General features: G+C 38.7%; 1 protein-coding gene across 2 annotated transcripts in view; it reads right to left on the bottom strand.

Annotated features, from left to right (window-relative positions):
* Positions 1-6,337: 6,337 nt before the first annotated feature.
* Positions 6,338-19,771, bottom strand: part of LOC308405900 (mannosyl-oligosaccharide 1,2-alpha-mannosidase IA) — a 195,749-nt gene continuing 182,315 nt past the window's right edge. For both annotated transcript variants that reach the window (XM_080896688.1, XM_080896689.1), the window contains exons 8-12: positions 18,888-19,003; positions 15,222-15,441; positions 11,978-12,150; positions 9,030-9,145; positions 6,338-7,859 (exon numbers count right to left, since the gene is read on the bottom strand). In XM_080896688.1, the coding sequence (XP_080752814.1) occupies positions 7,718-7,859; positions 9,030-9,145; positions 11,978-12,150; positions 15,222-15,441; positions 18,888-19,003 (767 nt within the window). In that variant the 3' untranslated portion in view covers positions 6,338-7,717. The remainder of the gene's footprint in view (positions 7,860-9,029; positions 9,146-11,977; positions 12,151-15,221; positions 15,442-18,887; positions 19,004-19,771) is intronic.

Below are 19,771 nucleotides of genomic sequence, written 5' to 3' on the forward strand. Positions count from 1 at the left end.
GTCTTTAACCTTTGGATGATACTGCTAAATATCTCTTTGGTGAGTCTTAAACATTTCCTGTAATTTCACTGTCAACATGTGCTTTGTCCAAAATACCTGCATCAGCTCTAATTTGTGTTTGGTAATAACTGGGAAGCAATAATACTCTATCAAAATGATGAACATTAGCATGTCAGCAGCGGGATCAATTGTCAGTTAAAACCATGTGAGCATGCCGATGTTAGCATTTATTGCAAACTACTGCAGATAACTACAGCTATATGCTGCTTTAAAGATAGCTATACATGAAAATCCCTGGACTATAATTTGGTGCTAATATGATTAGTTGAAAAAGAAATTGTAAGAAAATATCACGTTGAACTCTGTAGACCTTCAGTGGAATCCCTTTTTCAACATTTTCATATGCTATAAGAAATATAAATAATTTGAGGCCCACAGTGATGCAGCCTTTTTAAAAACCTCATATGTGACCTTCATGAAAAAAGCCCCAAGCATGAAGTTCCCACACACCAACTCTAGAGTGTGTCTTTATAGATTATGCATGCTGTCTACCTGTCAATTCTTAGCCCTCCTACTTCTGACCCTGGAGCTTAATGTGTTATTTTTAGAAATATTAGCAGCTGATTATGCAGCTGCGCTTCCTTCTGGGCTCTAACAAGGTGTAGGGGCAGCAGATGAGGCCAGCCTGGCAGACCTTCAAGTGCTGGCAGTGCAGAGTAGCACAGGGTGTTCTGACAAGCCCAGACTGGAGCTACATAGTACTCTGTCTGAGGACTGGGGCATCTGTTCTGTGCACACATTGGTGAATATACAGGAAAAACATTCACACTCAGTTTCACGCAGCCGGCTGTGCCAAAACCATACTGCATAGATTCACAGCTATTCAGTTGCTCATTTACTTGAAGGATTGCTTTAAAAAAAATCACCACCAGAATAAATGATCTGAAAGAACAGCTTCTAACATTACTTTTAGTAATCTAATTAGAATCTATAATTGAATATGAATATTAAATGACAACAGGGCCGGACTAAGAGTTATCATTTCCATAAATCAGTATAGTTAATGATCACACGTGGTTTAATAATTATGAAATTAGATAATGACAGGGGACAAACCAGCATGGATTCCTGTATTGCCAGAATTATCCAATCATCCGTCTTTATGCTAATCACATATACTAATGACAACTTTCTCATAAAAAAAAAATCTTTAGAAGAAATATGAGTATAATACAGCCGACTCACTCAGTGGAATTCCCTCTGCAGTGTATGAACTTTTCAAAGTCAAAGATGAAACCAGACAGAAAATCTCCCCTAACAAATGCATCATCTGTGCTACTTTTCCCCCACCAACAATTCGTCTGCATCCAGGAACGCTACTTTAGTTTCCTGTAAAGAATCCCTGTGTCTGTCATTTTCCTGAAATAAAATATAGATTTTTATATATATATATATATATATATATATATATATATATATATTTAAAAAAAACAATTTATGAATGAGCCCCTGAAAAGAGATTAGTTTAAAGAAAAGTTCATTGTGCAGAAAGAAAGCCATTTATATTTCCCTGCCCTGGGCCCACAGTAGACACCAAGTTCAGTGTAAAGCTGAAGTGTGTTGACAGGAAATAACAGTAGGTGGGGGAGACGTATTGTTCCAGCGGAGCCACACTTGTTGTGATTCCTTCAGCATCTTTGTCCAGTGTCAGTTACGTCCAAACATAAAACTTCTAGCACAAAATGTTTGGAGATTGATGTGTTTGAGTAGCATTATTATCTGCTTATCTGTAATCATGGTTGATTCTAAAAGTGTGAAATCCCTTTGTCATTAAATTTATGACAGGCAGAAATCGAACTTACGACTCCCGCTCCAGCTATACATACACAGATTTCCTTAATTTTCTCTTTGTGACCTCACATCAGTCAAAAGGATTAACTCAGTAAGCAGGCATTGAACTATTTTCCAAATCCTTTTGTATGGTCTTCTTTTTCTTACCTTTTATCAGCAACAAAAATAATTTTGAGTAACCATAAAAATGTGGAAACAGGAACTGAAAGGAAGGGGCAAAAAGGAGGCGGAGGGAGCATTTAAAAATTAAACTTTCAGTACCTGTAAAGATAAAACAAAACAGTTACTGGGACAGAAGATGTCCAACTCCCTAAATTATTTGTGAAGTACTTTTCTAACTTAAAACTTCTGTATCAGATAGACATGATTCAGGTGAGATGTGTTTGTTGAGAAAACTGCCGAAGATAACATTGTTGTCCCAGAATACATCTAAGGGATTTTGAAGGAAGTTGTTTGATTGCAACAAAAGGTGGAAGGAGGTGGGTGTAGGATAGGGGATACAGAGACTGAACCTGTCACTCTATTGTTTTTGTTAGTGGAGAAGAAAACGCAGTGCTGCTTTTTATTTTTATTTATCTGCTTTTTTTTTTTTTTTTTGCTCTGATATTTCTTTTATTTCTGAAGTCAGCTTCTACATTTTCAAGGAACCGTTAAGTATCTCGTGTTTTAACTGTACTATATTTGCCTTATCTGCAAAATACATCAACTGTACCCGGTAATTAATTAAACCAGACATTATTTTTCACTTTTTAGAAATTCTTATTCCTCTATTAATAGATTAAAGGAGTTTTGCTTCTTACATTTTTGAGTGGTAAGATTGTTGTGTTATAGGTCTTAGTCCAAGCACTGAAAGGAGCTTAAATAGGACAAAATCACAGAAAACAGCTGAACTCTGACAAAAGCAGATGAACCACATGTGGAGAACTAGTGCGGCGTATAAAGTGCATACCTCTGATCTTAGAATTGTTATTTTGAGTTCAGAAATGTTTTCACACTGGCAAATGTGCCAATATGAGATGCTTGGATGGTATACTCACAGCTTTGAAACAGCTAATTGTGGGTGGTGATCCTTCACAGTGAACTTTTTATTATGCTTGTCTAATACGAGTAATGCCAGTGTTTGGAGACTGCAGCACGACCAAAATAATGTCGACATTTGTGCAATCCAGGCAGAAGAATTCAACCAGAACTTTATAGATTTGGAACAGAAAGTTCTTTCACAAATAGCGACAGAGTTGTTGCAGGGCGGCAATTTACCTGCAAAATGGCATAGGCACTCAGCAACCCCACTTTTGTATAGGATTATAACCAGAATACATCCAATTGAGTCACGTCCCCTATATCAAAGAGATGCATTGCAGACAATTGCGTTCATCGGTGCAGACTCATTCAGATCAGTTGTAACTTGTTTGTAGTCAGCGGAGAGCGATGGTTTAGATGTTGTGCCCAACACCAGGCAACTTGTGCAACTGGCTTGTGAATCAAAATGTTTTCTGCAGCTACTTGTAATTGTTTACCAAATACCAATAATCTTTATTTTTCTGCCTGTCATAAAGACATTGCTGTTCTATTTTTACTCTAGTGTGACCGAGCCATAAGGGAAGGACCCACCCTCTACCATTCAACCACTAGCAGGAAGAGCAGTTGTTGGTGCAGGATAGAAAGCTAGCTAAAAGAAACAGCAGCAAATTTTAACCAGATATTGACACTGCATGTGTCAGCCAATGTTAATTTGTTAATTTTTTGTTAATTAATGTGTGCTTTCCTCTGAAAGCACACGGTTGACACTGTAAACGTTTGCAAAATGCAACAGTAGATGCCAGGATCATGATCAAATCATGATCAAATCATCATTTTGGTTGACATGACACTACCTTATCATAATTCACACACTACGCCAGTGAGTGCATAAAAATGTACATAATGCACTACATGAATGGTTAGTAATAGATGAAAGCACTTGGAATCATAATAGTAATAGCTGGACACTTGAAGGTTTTGAAATTTCAGTTGAAGTGCAAAACTGTGAAAGCATTTGAAATGTCAGGTGAAAATTAAATGCTGAAAGCAGATCGACTATAAGTAATGAGTGCAGTTAAAAAAATCAGTTTATGTGGAAGTGGTGGGAATAGTCAGGATTTCAGTTAAGTGGGAGATTTTAAGTAGTTGCTATGGCAGTTTTTCCTCAAATCATGCCCACTGAGTATTAGGACATTTTTGCTTCTGGTCACAATCAAAACAGATCTGATAATTACAATCAAACAGTGACTGAAAAAGTCCAACTACATATTGAACTGGATTTTTCAGGTCAAACCTGGTGCCGTTTTTCTCTCAGTATTCAAGCTGGAGAGAAATGTTGATGTAAAAGAAGGATGCCATCATTAGGTAGAAAAGAACAAAAGGGACCAATCAGAGAGAAACGTCAGGAGCGGCCAAATCAACAGTTTAGTACATTCCTAAAACAAGGATGCAGTGATGATGCTCAGCAACAGCTCTGGAATTTTTTTCTCGGTGAAGAAAAACGTCCTCACAACATTTAGCCAAGTACAAAGCACTACTGTTTCACTGTAAAGGCCTATCAACAGGAAACACCTTTATGAATGTAAACAGAGGGTTTACATGAAGATCCAAACCAGTGGTCACACTGAAGCATGGTTACACTAAAGAAGTTTCCTGCTTCTAACCAGATGAGACGAGATTAACTGACAGTGAATCTCATGATCCAAAGCAAATTACATCACCTATAAAAATAATAATACTAATACCAAAATTGTTTTTGATAATGTTAAAGCATAGGGCTACCATTAGAAAACTATACAATGTATAGTATAGGCTCTGCTCACACACAGACAAATGCTGCTAAAGTGATAGGACAATATAGATGGAGAAAAACCCAAAACACAGATTTGTAAGCCAAAGAGAAAAAAAAGCTGTAAAATGACAAAACAGTCACCAGCAAGTGAAGGCAGATGAATAAAAGGGGCAAATATTTAGTGATGGCTTCAATAATGGTGACTATGAAAAATAAAATGGCTGTACTTTAACAGTTTGACAATTTCCTTAAACATCTTGAATTAAAAACTGAAAATCTGCTTTTCAGCCGCATTTTAGCTGCTGTCACTTACGGCAATAAAAATTTTCCCAGTAGTGACAGATAAACCATATTCATCTGGTAAATACACTCTGGCATGTTTCTTTCATGATGTCAAATATGATGCAAATAACAGAAAATACTTTTTTAAAAATTAAATAAACATTAAAGCATGCTTTTTTTGCCCTTCCGGAATGGCATAGCAAACTAAAATCGATGTTTTCTTGATTTCAGTGCAAGATTGCACACTTGCTCTAGCTGAAGGTCAAGTGAGTGACCTGAGAGTAAATCTGTGATAATACTTTGCTGCTTTGCTTTCTTTGACTGTCTTGAGAACCTGACATTGTGTTTTTTCCCTTGTAGCCTGAATTTATTCACTTGATAGCTGAAATGTGAGAAGGTAGAGTGCAAGAAGAGTTATGTCAAAGTGCTGAATAATACTTGGACCCAGATATCAGTTACTTGCCAGTTATTCCCTATAAAATTATTGTGCCGGTTGAGACAGCTGGAGGACGACTGTGACAGCGAGATAGCAATGGCTCTTTCTCCTTCATTGCACATCAACTGGAGGTTTTGCCAAGAAGGACAGCAGCCCTTACACTTCTGTCTCAGCTGCCCTGCTTGGCTTGCTGGGGACTTTGGGAGCAGCAAAGAGGAAAGAAAAAGAGGGGAGGGGATTATGTGCAGTGTTTGTCCTTTGCTATCAGTCTCAGGTGCATTCAAATGGACAGTGATCCCCCCCCCCTATTTAAGTCCCTGGGAGAGATTAGTACATGTTCACGCGTACACATTGTGCCCTTCATTTTTTGCCCCCTACTTTTTTGCATTACTACAGGAAGAGGGTCCTGCACTGTAGCTGCAGGCTGCAACAGAGATTACATTTGCATGCTACACTGTTTAAACCTTTGCATTGGTTCTTATTTAAGGTGTCAGTAAGATTAATGTGACTGGATCGGTGACATTTAAAGCACCATTTTTAAAATACCATTGAATGTCAATCATGTCAATAACGCATGCGTCTTCTATTTAAAGGGAAAGTGAAATCACTTCAAGCCATCATGCCGAAATTAGGATTCAGTTGACAGCAGGTAGAGTTAAATCATTTGGGGAGGACGATATTAAATCTTGCTTTGTTGGCCTGACACGCTGAAAAAGGTGTAATGGCTAAAGCCCATTAGTCATTTTCTGGTTGTGATTGCTGGAACGTTCCATAACCCTGAGACGTCCCCATTTAATTAAATCTGTAATGAACTTCCAGCAAGAAAATCCTGAAACAAATCTAAGTAGCAGATGACTCCAATCTTCTTTTATCTTGTTGTTGCTACCTGCTGTCGAAAATGAGCAAAAACAAAACGTTTTAGACTCAGTAAAGCAATAACGACAAGGCAACCGCGGTCGTTTTAAATGTACAAAGTTGCACAGTTTTTAATCAGTATTTGAAAATATTTAACAATGAAAGTTAAAATCAAACAGTAAGAATAAGTAATAACAATAATTAATATCAGCAATAACTAGACTTAAAATCAGAACTTTTTAGTTTTTTCCCCCCTTTTTTTTAACTGAAACACCTGAGGGAAGCAAATAAAAAGAGAACCCAGAAAAAAAATAATCACTGAAGTTTAAAAAAGAAAAAGACACAAAATAGTTGAAAGAAAAACGTCAAGACAAGCTCATATGGGGTCACTCAAATCATCCGTTATATACAGCGCATTCGCTCCACAACTGTGCGGAACAGCAGTGATGAAAGATGACGTCTCTGCAGCCTAACTGCCTTTAACATCGGTATTGGCAGCCATTTGGATTCACATGTAAAGGCAGAGTGAAGCAGAAGAAACTACAACAGAAACAGGAAAACCCATTTGGAGCTGGAGAGCAAATGTACTCTATTCCTTTATGGTTCTTTTACAGTCACAGAACTGACATTACTGCGTTTGTCACTTTGATCTGAAAGGACAGAGAAAGCACTGTCCTGATGGGAAAAAACTGAATAAAATAACAGCACACTGTGGAAACACAACCCAACATCATTCTTTAAAAAAATGGTCCCTGGATGCATAAGACACGACCACTTTCCTGATCACCTCTGAACTTTAGAAAATTCATTCGAACTTGTTTCCGTAAGAAACGTGACATCAACATCAGTTTAGAGGTGGACTTCAGAGTCAGATATCATGTTTGTACATTAGTCAATATTCAAACCTCACTGTAAATGTTTAACTTTCCACTAAATCTCACCAAAAACACATTAAAAGAGGGAAAAAAAAGCAATGCAAAGAAACCTTTGGTCAAAGAGTGTGTACTCACAAAGGAAAACAAAACAAAAAGCACTGAGAGGATCTCAGGAAATCATTGATTACTGAAGATTAACGGAACAGCAAAACTAAGGAGCAAAACTTAAGTGGTTTTCTGTGTGTTTCTTTCTTTCCGACAATATGGCCCACGCTTCATCCCCCCTCTCTCCCAGACATTTGGGTCTGCAAGTTAAACCAGTTTCCTCATAGAGGAAAGAAGGAAAGAAAAAAAGGTGCTCGTTTCATGAAAGTCATGTTCGTCTTGATTGTCCACAAAATAGAAGTGCCAGCAGGAAGTAACTCCGGCAAAAGGATTTACAATCACAGCGTAAAACGACAACATCCTTTACTGGAAAGGAATCGAGAGTCCGTAACACGCTCCTGAAAAGACTCGGAACCTGCACTGAATTGGGGTTTTGCGATATTTATGTTTGTGTGTGTGCAGATGTCTTTAACTGTCCCAACTGTTCGTCGGTGTTCAGTCTTATTCGGAGACCGTCTTTTCCTGTGTTGCATCATCCTGCAGGCAGCTATTGCGGATGATAGGCAGCGGGTGGGCTTCTGTGTTAAAGACCCAGTCCTCCAAGGAGAGAAGGTCATCGTCAGAGAAGAGAAGGTACAGATACCTGAACACACAGGAAGAATGCTCATTTAATTCAGTCAATACTGGATAAATAGATGTCTGTTTTCCAAGAAACAGCAGCTTGTTGGCAATAACTTATTTTTAAAAAACAAAAATTATATTTTTATTTATCAGGCAAATAAAATGAGTTCACATTTGTATACCTGCATTTGAGTCGGTGCACTGCACTTCCCTGAGAAATTAAAAATTAATCATTGATAACGTTCCAACACTAAAACTTATTTTTTGTTCAGGAAGACAAAGTAAATGTCATGCTTTACTATTTTTTCTACTGCTTTGTAAAAGCCTTACATTGGGTGGTGATCTAATAGATCAGTAAAGCACTGCACTGATAATCTCAGAGCTGATTTTGTTAAATTTGTTTGTCTCTCCGAGTTAGCGTCACATTCCCTTCATGGACATTAGAGTGGAATCAGTCTTCTCATGTTATTCTTTGTAGTTTCCAAAATGATTAACCTGTTTTTATGTGATCCTTTGTTACCCTTATTGCAAGTACAAGAAAGTCAACAGTGCACTACAAAGTGCAGTTAAAAATCTTCCAGTACTAAATTATTACACCATTACCCTGGTTTGAATTGAAACTCTCAGAGGGCCTTTAAGTTTGCAGTATAGCTGTTTCTAACATTAAGATTTGAGCTGAAAAAAAGAAGAAAACAATCGTGCTCGTTGTTAAATAACCCACATTATTTGGTGTAGATGAGAATCTTGATGAGCTACTGCAGGCACTGTAAACATACTAACTGCACCGGTATGTTGCCATTATTATGTTAAAACAGTTTTTGACAATGCACTTTGTCTGACAGAACCTTAATGATTCCTTATGCACCTGAGGAAAACAGGTCTTTATCATCTGCTAGCTGCAGTACAACTTTGGATCCCGAATGGTTTACTTTGCTTAATGACCCAGGAATGAGGGGAGGTAAAATTTATTCATCCTACTGCACACCACCTATTTATCATCCTTTCTTATGCCTGCAAAAAAATAGTGTGTCTCATTCACAGCATTTGTGTGCTTCATGGACGGAACAGGTAATGGGTTATGATGAATTCCCAACATCCTCTATTACTTTTAAACTGACAATAATTTATGCATGTAGATTGTAAAATGCCGGTTCTTTCACCAGTGGGGATATAGAGAGGAAAAGGGGCTTACTTAAGTGTCTCTGAGAGGAAGAAGCTCTGCTGCATGTTATCATGGCTGACACTCGTGGTGTAAACATCGCGGATCCCAGAGAAGCCAGACTCCACTCTGCAGTGCTGCTCCAGGGCCTGGCAGGAGGCGGAGAGGAACATGGCATGTTTATTGTGGAAAAAAGGAAGACCATCTCCAGTTTAGCTCACAATGGGGCATTTCACAAAATCTACTTCAAACAAATCAGAGCATAGAAGTAAAACAATCAGTTATTCTTCTCAAATGTTGGAGCAGGAGTAGAAAATCCTTTACTCAACAACACTGTGTCCATGTGCGCCTACAGAAAGGCTACGATTGAGCATGCCACGGTCTTCAGCCAGCTGCACAATTGAAGCTTAAGCAATGCTAAATCTGACAAGGGCTAATGGAGAGTGGCTGAGCTAGCCAAGCAGATTAGCTCATTATTACCCCTGCTACAAAGGGCTGCCTTATACGTGCTAATTAACAAAGACCCTGACGTGTTAATGCTTGATGTTCATGGAGAGAAACGTCGTGCGCCGCTTTCAACCTTTGTGCCCGATAATTAAAGGCCCGTCAAACTCGTCAGCCTGATCTCTCCACTTCTGTGCGCACTAAATTAATGCTAAATCTTTCATGGCAGCCCTTTACAGTTTACTACAGTTAATGTCCTGTCTATTGCCACATTAATAATAGTGATCCCTGCACAACCTTCACCTCCTGCTAGTGGGATTGCTTGATCTACAAGGTAATGTATAGTGCCACACAATATCAAGGAAGGCAGTTCGGGGTAATTGAGGGTGTTAAAGGGGCTTGACATAATAGGCGAGTGCAATTTATAAAATGAAAATTCAAGCCAGCAATAAGACAGGATATAGGGGACAAAATTACACTGTGCAGTTTCTGACGCTTAAATAAACCATTAAATTATTTTTGTAGTGCACTGGCCTCATGTGTGCTTTATAGTTCAGTTGTTTGGAACCAAAGAATAAATATGTCTTCATATCGACTTTTAAAGGCTCTCTTGGACTTGCATTTCCTCAGCTTTGAAAAGCTTCAAACATTAATGATGACTAACTAACAGCGCTGGGGATCACAACAGTCATCAACATACACCCATTTTTATTTATTTTTTAACCCCCCTCTTCAGCACTGGAACCACATCTTTTTATTAGAAGTCCTATAATATTGCTCAATATTAGCTATTTATGGAAGCCCGTTTCCGCCACTAAAAAAAAAAAAAAAAGCTAGTATCCATAACTCGAAATTTCGAGAAATATAACTCGAAATTTCGAGTTACTTTTCTCAAAATTTCGAGTTAGCTCTGCCAATCAAAAATATACGTGAATGAGGTCGCTTTCTTGTTACCCGGAAGCATATGGCGCAGGACCGCGCACTCAAAAACGGATCCCAACAAATTAAAGTATGTTTGCTGATAGTAACACCATGTGATTCAGCTAATAACACAGGGATTTCATCATTTGTGAAGCCAGGCTGAAAACACTCAGCAATCTGTGCATTCACGACTGGATGTAATACCGGTAGCTTAGCTGTAGCATTTGTAGCTGAGGGCTTCAGCTTCCGGGTAACATGGAAATTACGTCATTCACGTAGATTACTGATTGGCAGCGCTAACTCGAAATTTCGAGTTGCTTTTCTCAAAATTTTGAGTTAATATGTCGAAATTTCGAGATAATAACTCGAAATTTCGAGAAAATAACTCGAAATTTTGAGTTATGGATCCTTTTTTTTTTTTTTTTTAGTGGCGGAAACGGGCTTCCATAGCTATTTGCCAATTTGTCCTTTGGAATTTATAATGGCTGATAAAGAAAAGAAGCACCCTTCAACATTCTGAGTGTCAATGTTGCATAATTTGTCCACTAGAGGGCACTCTGCATGCGGCACATTTTTGGGATTTTTACTTTGTTTCCTAAGGTTCCACCGACAAAATGCAGATCTAATTTATCCATCATTGTTTATTTTCTATCAGTTTTTAACTTGAAGATGTAAAACTGTCTCAGTTCTTTGAATTATTATTATGATTAAACTCCCTCTAATGACACCATTAGGTTTTGAGAAAATGATTGCTCACAATCCACATAACATTATAGCTACAGGCTAAAGGCAGATAAGTCCTATCCATCACTGTAAGGCAAATTTCACTGACTGACTGGCCATGTTGGACCCACGAGTGTCCGAGCGGGGTTTCCCTTCCTCACAACTGTTCACAGGTCCCAGGGCAAAACAGTGTGCTGTTTATTTGCAGTTTATGCATCGAAAAATGTTCAATAGACACATTTTTTTGGACATATTGTAATTTTGAGAAATATTACAGAAAATGAAATTAATATAAACAAAAACTGGAAATACTGATAGTTTGGTTGTTGATGATTGCTTTCTCTTTATCTTCATGTTTGGGGTCTCAAGAAGCTTTCCAAGGGGAATGTTTTGTAACTGCAACTTTACAGAAGGCATTTGAGTGCTACAATGGGAAGAACGGTATCAGGAAAGGTTTCTGATGTAAAACTCTGCCAAATCAAATATGATGAGCTACCTGCTGTTGTGACCCCTTTGTGACTAAGGGAGCAGCTGAAAGCATTTGTTTTTTGTGTGTTAACAGCTCACTTAGGTGTTTGTGTAACGGCGTTGATACATTTGCCTCAGTTGTAAGGAGGGAACTGCACAGATTTAAACAATGACACACAAACCCACCTACACATCTGTTTTATTCCCTGCATTAGACTTTCTGATTGATTAGGCACATGTGTGTTACCATGGTTGCAAAATTATGCTATATAAATTCATGATTTTTATTGTTGCCTGGCAACTTCTCAGAGGCAGGAAATAGTCTGGCACATAGCCAGCTCCAATATGGAAAACCATCGCTTTTACAGTGTGATCTCGTATTCATACAGATAAGGCAAATATTAACGCTGAATTGATGATCCCACCTCAACAGCCTCCCAGCCCCACTCTCTGTACTTGGGGTCGTGGGTTAGCCTCCACATGTACATGTAGCTCTCAATTACTTCTGGTCGTAAGATGTAGTATCTGTCGCTCAGTCTGGTTGCCGTCGCCTCGGCTCCGCTGTCGAATCTGAACGCTTCAGGTCCCAGTTTAGTAGCTGATGAGACAAATACACAGACAAGACGTGGGATGATTTTCCCGCCAGTACAAATGAAAAGTTTTTCAACAGATCTGTGCTTAGTTTTATAGTCTAAAATTGTTCAGAAAAGACGATGAAAACAATGATTCAGTGTTCTTTCTTTGCTGTGCATCACCTTCATACAGAATTCAGTCCTTATTCTCAGTTTAAAAAAGGCTTGAGATAAAAATTAAATGAGATCCTCACAGCTGGTCAGATGGTCTGTAGGCTTTTCTTTATCTTCACTTTCATTATATCTCAACCACAATTCAAGACTACATAGCAAAGAAATTCTATTTAAGAAACAGCACAAAGGAATCTGTTCTTTCTCGGGTCAGGACAGGAGCATTGGCATAGCAACATCTTAAATTTAGAAACATTGCCTAACGTGCTTACTTTGCTCTATTTTTTTTCTGCTATTCTGGCATATTTTAGAGGCCATGTTGCCATTTAGAAAACATGAATATGGTTGGAGAAAACAGGTTCTTTGACGTGTTGGAAGTGGCAGCATTCAATTGGTCCCAAAAAACTCCCCCATCTTGTTGTAAGACATTGCTGTGAGAGCAGCAACAGTAGGAGCAGAGCATTCTGGGCCATTATGGCTCATTAAAGTGTGCAACACATAAAAACATCAAAGTAATAAATGGTTTAATGTTCCACACAAACTTCACTAAAGGTCTATCACTGTATAAAGGAAGACGAAGACAACTTCAAACAAGAAATTCTTCAGTGTGTTATGACACCACCTGCTTGGGAAAAGGGAAGCAGAAGAATTAATAACTACATGGATGCTGCTGAATCACTATTTTCATTGGTAAAGCTTTCAAAGTCAACAGTGTGAGGAGAACTCCAGTGGATGCTACTCAATTAAAAAAATAAAGCAAACTGAAAAACAGACTCACTACTTCTCTAATTAAGCATAAAGGAGCAAAATCAAGTCTGAAGTGATTTGAGCTGCACTGTAGCAGCAAAATAAAACCCCAAAAACCCTTAAATGTAGATGTATAAACGATGTTTGTCACCTCCCTAAAGTCTATATGAGGCTGAGCAGATGCGTGAATAGTGCAGGTAGAAATAAATAAATCAATAAAAGCAACCTCTGATGCAAAACGAAACCAGAAGTAACATGAAGTCAAGCTGCTCACACTAAATCACAGCTGCACTGAGTGACAATCTTACTACACTTTCAAAGCATAAAGGTGATTATGACTGCACTTGTGGTACATCCATCTATCTATCCACACACACACTCCGACCTCAATAACCTCTTCATCTCCTACTGCTTCCTTTGAGGTCCTCATTTCCCTGCACCAGCTCGATGCTGTGAAGATGGCAGAGATCCAAAAGTAGGAGCAGGAGGAGTCTTTATGGTATCGGTATTTAAGACACAGCTTAACGGCAGCCACTTTATGTGCATGCAAGAGCAAATCTCACTTCTCTCTCTTTCCTGTAGACAGCTAATCCGAGAGCTTCTAAGCACCATTCAGTTCCTGTAATGAGTGAAGAAAAACCTGGTGGCTGACTATAGAAGAGAAAGCCAGAGAAGCCTTGCGGGCCTGCAGATCAAAATGCGTTCAAAGCGTATCGAGGAACCTGTTATGTGATGAGTCACATTAGCTTACTGGCGAACGAGCACTTGAAGATGAATCCTTACAGCCCACCCAACAGAGGAAGGATAAAAAAAAAAAGAAGCTTGAAATTAGAAGGGGAGATTATTGTCAGGACCAAGACGTATACCGAGGCATAAATCAAACAAGGGTCTTCCCAATGCATGTGGGCAGGCTTGCTTATATGATTTTTTTTTTTTTATTGCATTTTTCCCCTGGGTGCATCTTTAGAGTGCAGCCATATACATTCTCATTCATAGGCTGGAGCCAAAGCAAATTTGCCATTGGAGGTTTTATCACAGTGTTTACTCTTCTAAACTTGATCCCTATTCCCTCTCTTATTCTCTCCGTTTTTCTTTCTTCCAGATACATTTCAACATGCTGTTATTATCAGAATCAAACAAACTCCGAGGCTCCCTGGCTGCTGCCCTACAGCTGTGAGACATTACAGAATAACTGAAGTTTAATTCTTTGCTGCTCCTTATTAGACCTGCCGTCGCTCCGCTGAGGTGAAGCCACCAAGAATGCTTCTCCTTTTTTGTCAGGTTAAACGCCCAAGGCTCTTTTAATTTACAATATTTCTCCCCTAGACTCAGTTTCGTTACTCTGAATGCTACCATAAACTCTCCTAACAAGACAGCTATAGTGCGCTACAGCAGTGAATTCCTCTGGCTTGGCTGTAAGGAGAATGAACACCAAATTGAGAAATAGATTTGGGATAAAACAGTCATTCACCTCAGAAGGAGATTCTCTTCGGCAACCTGACAGGTCAAGACGGGTGGGAGGGCTACAGGGTCTGCTCAATTATTTCTCCTTTTTGCATAAGTGTTAGGATTTAGGTTCATTGTTTCATTTAATTTAATAGGAAAATTCTCGGTATCCCTCTTTGACAGCCAATCAGTGGCCTCACTAGGAAATGGTCACTAACAGAATTATTAAAGAAGAAAGCTCTAGAAGCTGAGTTCTCACTGAGATTTAAAACCTATATGATTTTACCTGACTGTGACTTGGTCACTGCTGCTAAAAGTTTGCAATTTTCCATTTGTGCAAAAGCATCTCCAAAGCAAGCAGACTACTTTGCCTTTGTGGAAATTATAAAAGTATACCCTCTGTCTTTAGATATGTTCAAGATCTGCATAGGCAGTAAATGGTAAAATGGTAAATGGCCTGTATTTGTATAGCGCTTTTCTAGTCCCTAAGGACCCCAAAGCGCTTTACACAACCAGTCATCCCACCCATTCACACACACATTCACACACTGGTGATGGCAAGCTACAATGTAGCCACAGCCACCCTGGGGCGCACTGACAGAGGCGAGGCTGCCAGACACTGGAGCCACCGACCACAGTTGTGCCTTTCAAACCCAACATAAACCCTGCAAGTGCTACTGTATTTGACACTATTCCAAAAAAAACCCAGCTCTACAGCAGCCCTGACATTTACCTGAGCGAGTATAGCTCTCATGACATGTATGTGTGATCTCTGCGGCAAGGTCCAGGTAGTGCTGCCTCTTCTCCGCTGCGCCATCATCTGCCCCAATTCCGATCATGCCCCCGGAGAAGCAGGCCAGGTGACCCATCTTGTGGTCCAGGATTCCTCCTCTCCACTCAGCCATGTAGGTGAGACCACCAGGCGACTTCTGTACCAGGTTGGCTTCGATTGCCTGCAATGACATACGCAGTTGGGAATATTTGAACCTGATGTGCCCACTGCCATCATTCGCATACTGTTTGTTGCTGTGATCAACATCGGGAAACGGGTTTCTTTCACCAGAGATTTTACTTCTATGTATAAGAGTTCACAATTAATAGTGATACGATATGGACAAAAGTACCGGGCTACATACATATTACACACACAGGAGCTGCTCAGCTTTACAAACTTATGCTGCAAAGCTTCCTGCACACAGTTTTTGTGCTGATGTTAATGTCAGAGGAGCTTTAGAGTCAGTTATTGAGTCAACAGAGCATTGGCGACATTTAAGCCCTTGTGCTCCTCTCTGCACCAAGGCTTAAAATTGATTGAATTCAAGCATGGTACTATGATAGGAAGACACCTCTGCAACAAGTGAGCTCTTTAGAACGACTCATTCTTTTACAAGTGTTGTAAAGGCAAGCTGCATGGCCAAGTGCTTGATTTTATACACCTCTGGCAAAAGATTAAAAGGTATGACCCAATACTTTGTCCATATAGTGTACTTAAAAACCCAATTACTTTTAGTCTGATTTAAACTGTACAAGCAGACCCCTCACAGTTCCAGAGAGGTACTGAGGAGAAAGGTCTTCTCTCACATCTCTAGTTTTATTTCTCCATGACCCAGAAATATTCTTTGCTTTTTTTGAGGATTTTCATAAATGAATCTCTAGGAGAGACGAGCCTTACTGGAGGAGCTCTGGACACAAAGACACTTCGATGCCTTTACCGCACTTAAACTTCACTTGGGTAAGTATATTTGGTGAGTATTTTAACCGTTTATTTTAGTTTTCTATGATTGATGCAGCAGCAGCGTTTCCCTCAAAATCTAAATTTTTGTGACACAAGTTTGACAGACACAGACAGGAATACAGAAATCAAGTTGAAGCAGGACAAATGATAAGTGTTCATTTGTATTCATGAGTTGTATTAGATATTTAAACGATGGTCAGCTGTGCAACCAACTTTTCTACCCCTAACTGTTTGTGTGCGTTAAATAAATAAAAGCTGCTGACATACCTTCATTCTTGTCACTGTGTGTGTCACATTATGAATTCGACTGAGAGTAAATGCCTAATTTTTCATGAACTTTATGCTCCTCTGACAGAGGGTCATAAAAAGCAGCAGTAAGCAGCTGTGCCACCTGTCATCTTTAATAGACATTGTTTTAAAATTACTGCTCCGAAGCAAGGGCATCTCATTTTGACTCCTATCTCCTTGTGTCTTCTCCTTGCCTCCTCTGCTCAGACCTTAGGTCGGAAGGACTGAGACATGAAGAGACAAAGAACAGCATAGAGGACTTACAGACATCTTAGAAGAGGAGGCTGAAAAGTCTTAAAGGTCTGAGGAAGACATTTTTTATCGTCCAATATTGGCTACGAAGACAGTACAGAGACTGCTGTGCAAGAATGCAGGTGGGGACTTTCATACTACAGATGACTAGCTCAGATAATTAGATGTTTATGTAGCAATGTCTACAGTGATGCTTCAGCAATATTTAGAAATTAGAGCAATCAGACAGACTTGTGTGTTTATGTTGACTTATTATGTTATTATCACAGTGGATTGAGAGCTAAAAAAAATGCATGTAAAGAGATTCTCTGCAAACTCTATGCACTCAGTATTATTTGAGGCATAACATTTGTTATTCACCAGTTTCTCACCGTCTGTCTCTGCGTTTGTTCCAACAAACCTAGAACTGGATGCTACGATAAAACCTGACAGATGAAAACGCACAAAGTACTATTAAAAGATTATATCTTTTACTTTGACATCAAATCTGCAGCAGCAGAATTTTTTGCAAGTCCAAAGTCATGTTTACTTATCTGTAGATGATTTAATGCAGCCAAAGTTATAGGAGAAGATAGTGCAAAAGGATTGATAGCTAGCAAATACATTCAAATATGATGCTTTGCACTCCATGCATGCATATCATTCAACTGGCTGTTCACTGAAACCTGAAAAGTGTTTATACATAACACCTGGTAAGATAGCTGCTTGGTTCCCTAAAAGAGCTCTTCATGACTGTTTAAAGTAGAATTGCTCAAGATGTGGTGTGATACATGCAGTTTAGATTAAAGTGATTATTATTCACCAGTGCTGTATGTGGGCGGTACTGGAATGTGGACTAAATATGCATACTTTTAATTTGGCACGACAAACGTAGTTGGTGTCCACCAGAAGTAATAACATAACAGTGCTAACAAGACAGGAGCCACAGCCGACCATGCAAAGACCGTGACCTGCAAAGACCCACTCTGCTGCCGTCTCGTTAACACGGTCCGCAGTAAGAGATAAAACGACTGATTATTTTTTATCAGACACTGATAATTCATGATAATTGCGTTACAATAGAATATATAGACAATCTTTCCTCCTATAAGGGATTAGTCCAGTGTGGCTACTGCAGTGCTGCACAGTAAATGTATTGCTTGTGTTGCAAATTAATTAACTGAAGGAATCAAGAATCTTTTTTGTACATTTCTGCTTCTTTGCAGGTGTTTCTTGTCAGTACTTTGTTTCATAAAACAGCTGTTTCCACTTGCAATTCTTGTTTACAGCAAGGGAATCACTTCATGCTAAATAGGGGGTGTTATAAATAGTTTATAAATACCATGTTCTCTGAAAAAAAAAAAACATTTTTCTTGAGGGTTGCGGCTGATGATTTTCCTACTAATTAGCTGTTGTTAGCAGTAATCATGGCATAGCATAATTAGAAAATGTTCTCTCATTCAGCACCGTTTTAATTAGAACTCTACTTTTATTTGGATGCCAAAGATAATGAGTTGTGCCATGCCTTCACCTCAGATCTCTGTATAAACATGTAGCATATAACTTAATCTAAAAGCGCGGAGGTCCTTTGCCATTTAAATACCAAGTCACAGGGGAGAAAGAAAGTCTGTAATTAGTAATTCTGCCTCTGGCTTGACCCTCTGATGAAAACCGAGGAATTCTCAGTGGCAATCTTAAATTATTTTCTATGATATTGTAATTGTAGCCACAGGCAGTGTGGTTTACTCTGACATTATCTCCATTAAAGAGGAAATAATAGTGATTTTATACATGATCATAGCACGCACATTCAAGTATACGGATATTTTTCTGCTGATAGTGGAAGAGCAGCTTTTACTATTGCACCACATGAAAACATGCTCCATTTGGCTGATTACAGCTGAGTCCATTCTGTGTCAGATAAAGATAATTTACAGTGTTGTATCCTTTGCTCAGCCTTCAACTAGTCCGTAAAAACAACATACTTGCTTGTCCTGCTGTTGATTGTTACGGGTGTAAAGCAGTTTGTGGGCTTTGCTTTATTAAAAGTGTATGCTAATTACTGTAATTATCATTTAATCTAACTGAGCTATGCTTCAGCAAGTTGATTCCTTTGTTTACACCGAAAAATAAAGATTTCCATACCTCCAGTGCAGTGTAATACATCTTCTTCGCATCGTCGTCCGTCTTGTCTGACATCAGATATGATTTGATCAGATACTCATAAAAGCTATCCCCAAGGCCACCAATGGAAACATGATCTACAGGAGAAAATAACAGGTAAACTGAGTTATTCAGCAAAGTCTCTCACACGCACAAACCCATATGCATGGATACAGATTTTTTTATTCATGATTTTCTGCAGGTGCTGGAAAATTTTTAAACAAATTCAGAATTTCTTGAAAAGATGGCAAAAGTATTTTATATGTTTCAGGAGAACAGTCACAACCACACTTTAAACAGGAGACTTAGTGGTCAATAATCTCTAATCTTTAAGCTTTTACACCATAGCTTACAAAGTAGACACCTTATTGTTTGAGATAAGTTGTGAAATTAGTGATTGAGATCATAAAACCACCAAAAACCTTTGATCATAGATCAAGTGAGCATTAGGTCTGTTTGCACTAGAATCAATCAGCACAACTGCCCCCTAAATGAATGCAGTCACTTCTGCATTGGCTTCTTTGTTCATTTTAGATATAAACACTTTGCTGCTAATCACAATAAGTACAAAGCTCATGGCGATTCCAGTACAACTAAAATGATTTGATTATGTAACCATGAAAAGTTATTCAAATGTATTTGTATTTTGTATTTGTATTTATTTATTTCTGCTATAAGTTTTGATGAAGACTTTACAATTACCGTGAACTAAAACGTGATAGTTGCAGTTGAGAAATCGTTAGTACTCTTGTGTTTTCTGGTTATGTAACGCACTTCAAGCTTGTCAGTGGAAACTGAAACAAACGCCTGTTGATTTTCCACTTGTCTGCTATAATTTGAATTCAAAAGATGAATATGATCTCACA

Source organism: Rhamphochromis sp. 'chilingali' (assembly GCF_963969265.1).
Source record: "Rhamphochromis sp. 'chilingali' genome assembly, chromosome: 11".
Lineage (NCBI taxonomy): Eukaryota > Metazoa > Chordata > Actinopteri > Cichliformes > Cichlidae > Rhamphochromis > Rhamphochromis sp. 'chilingali'.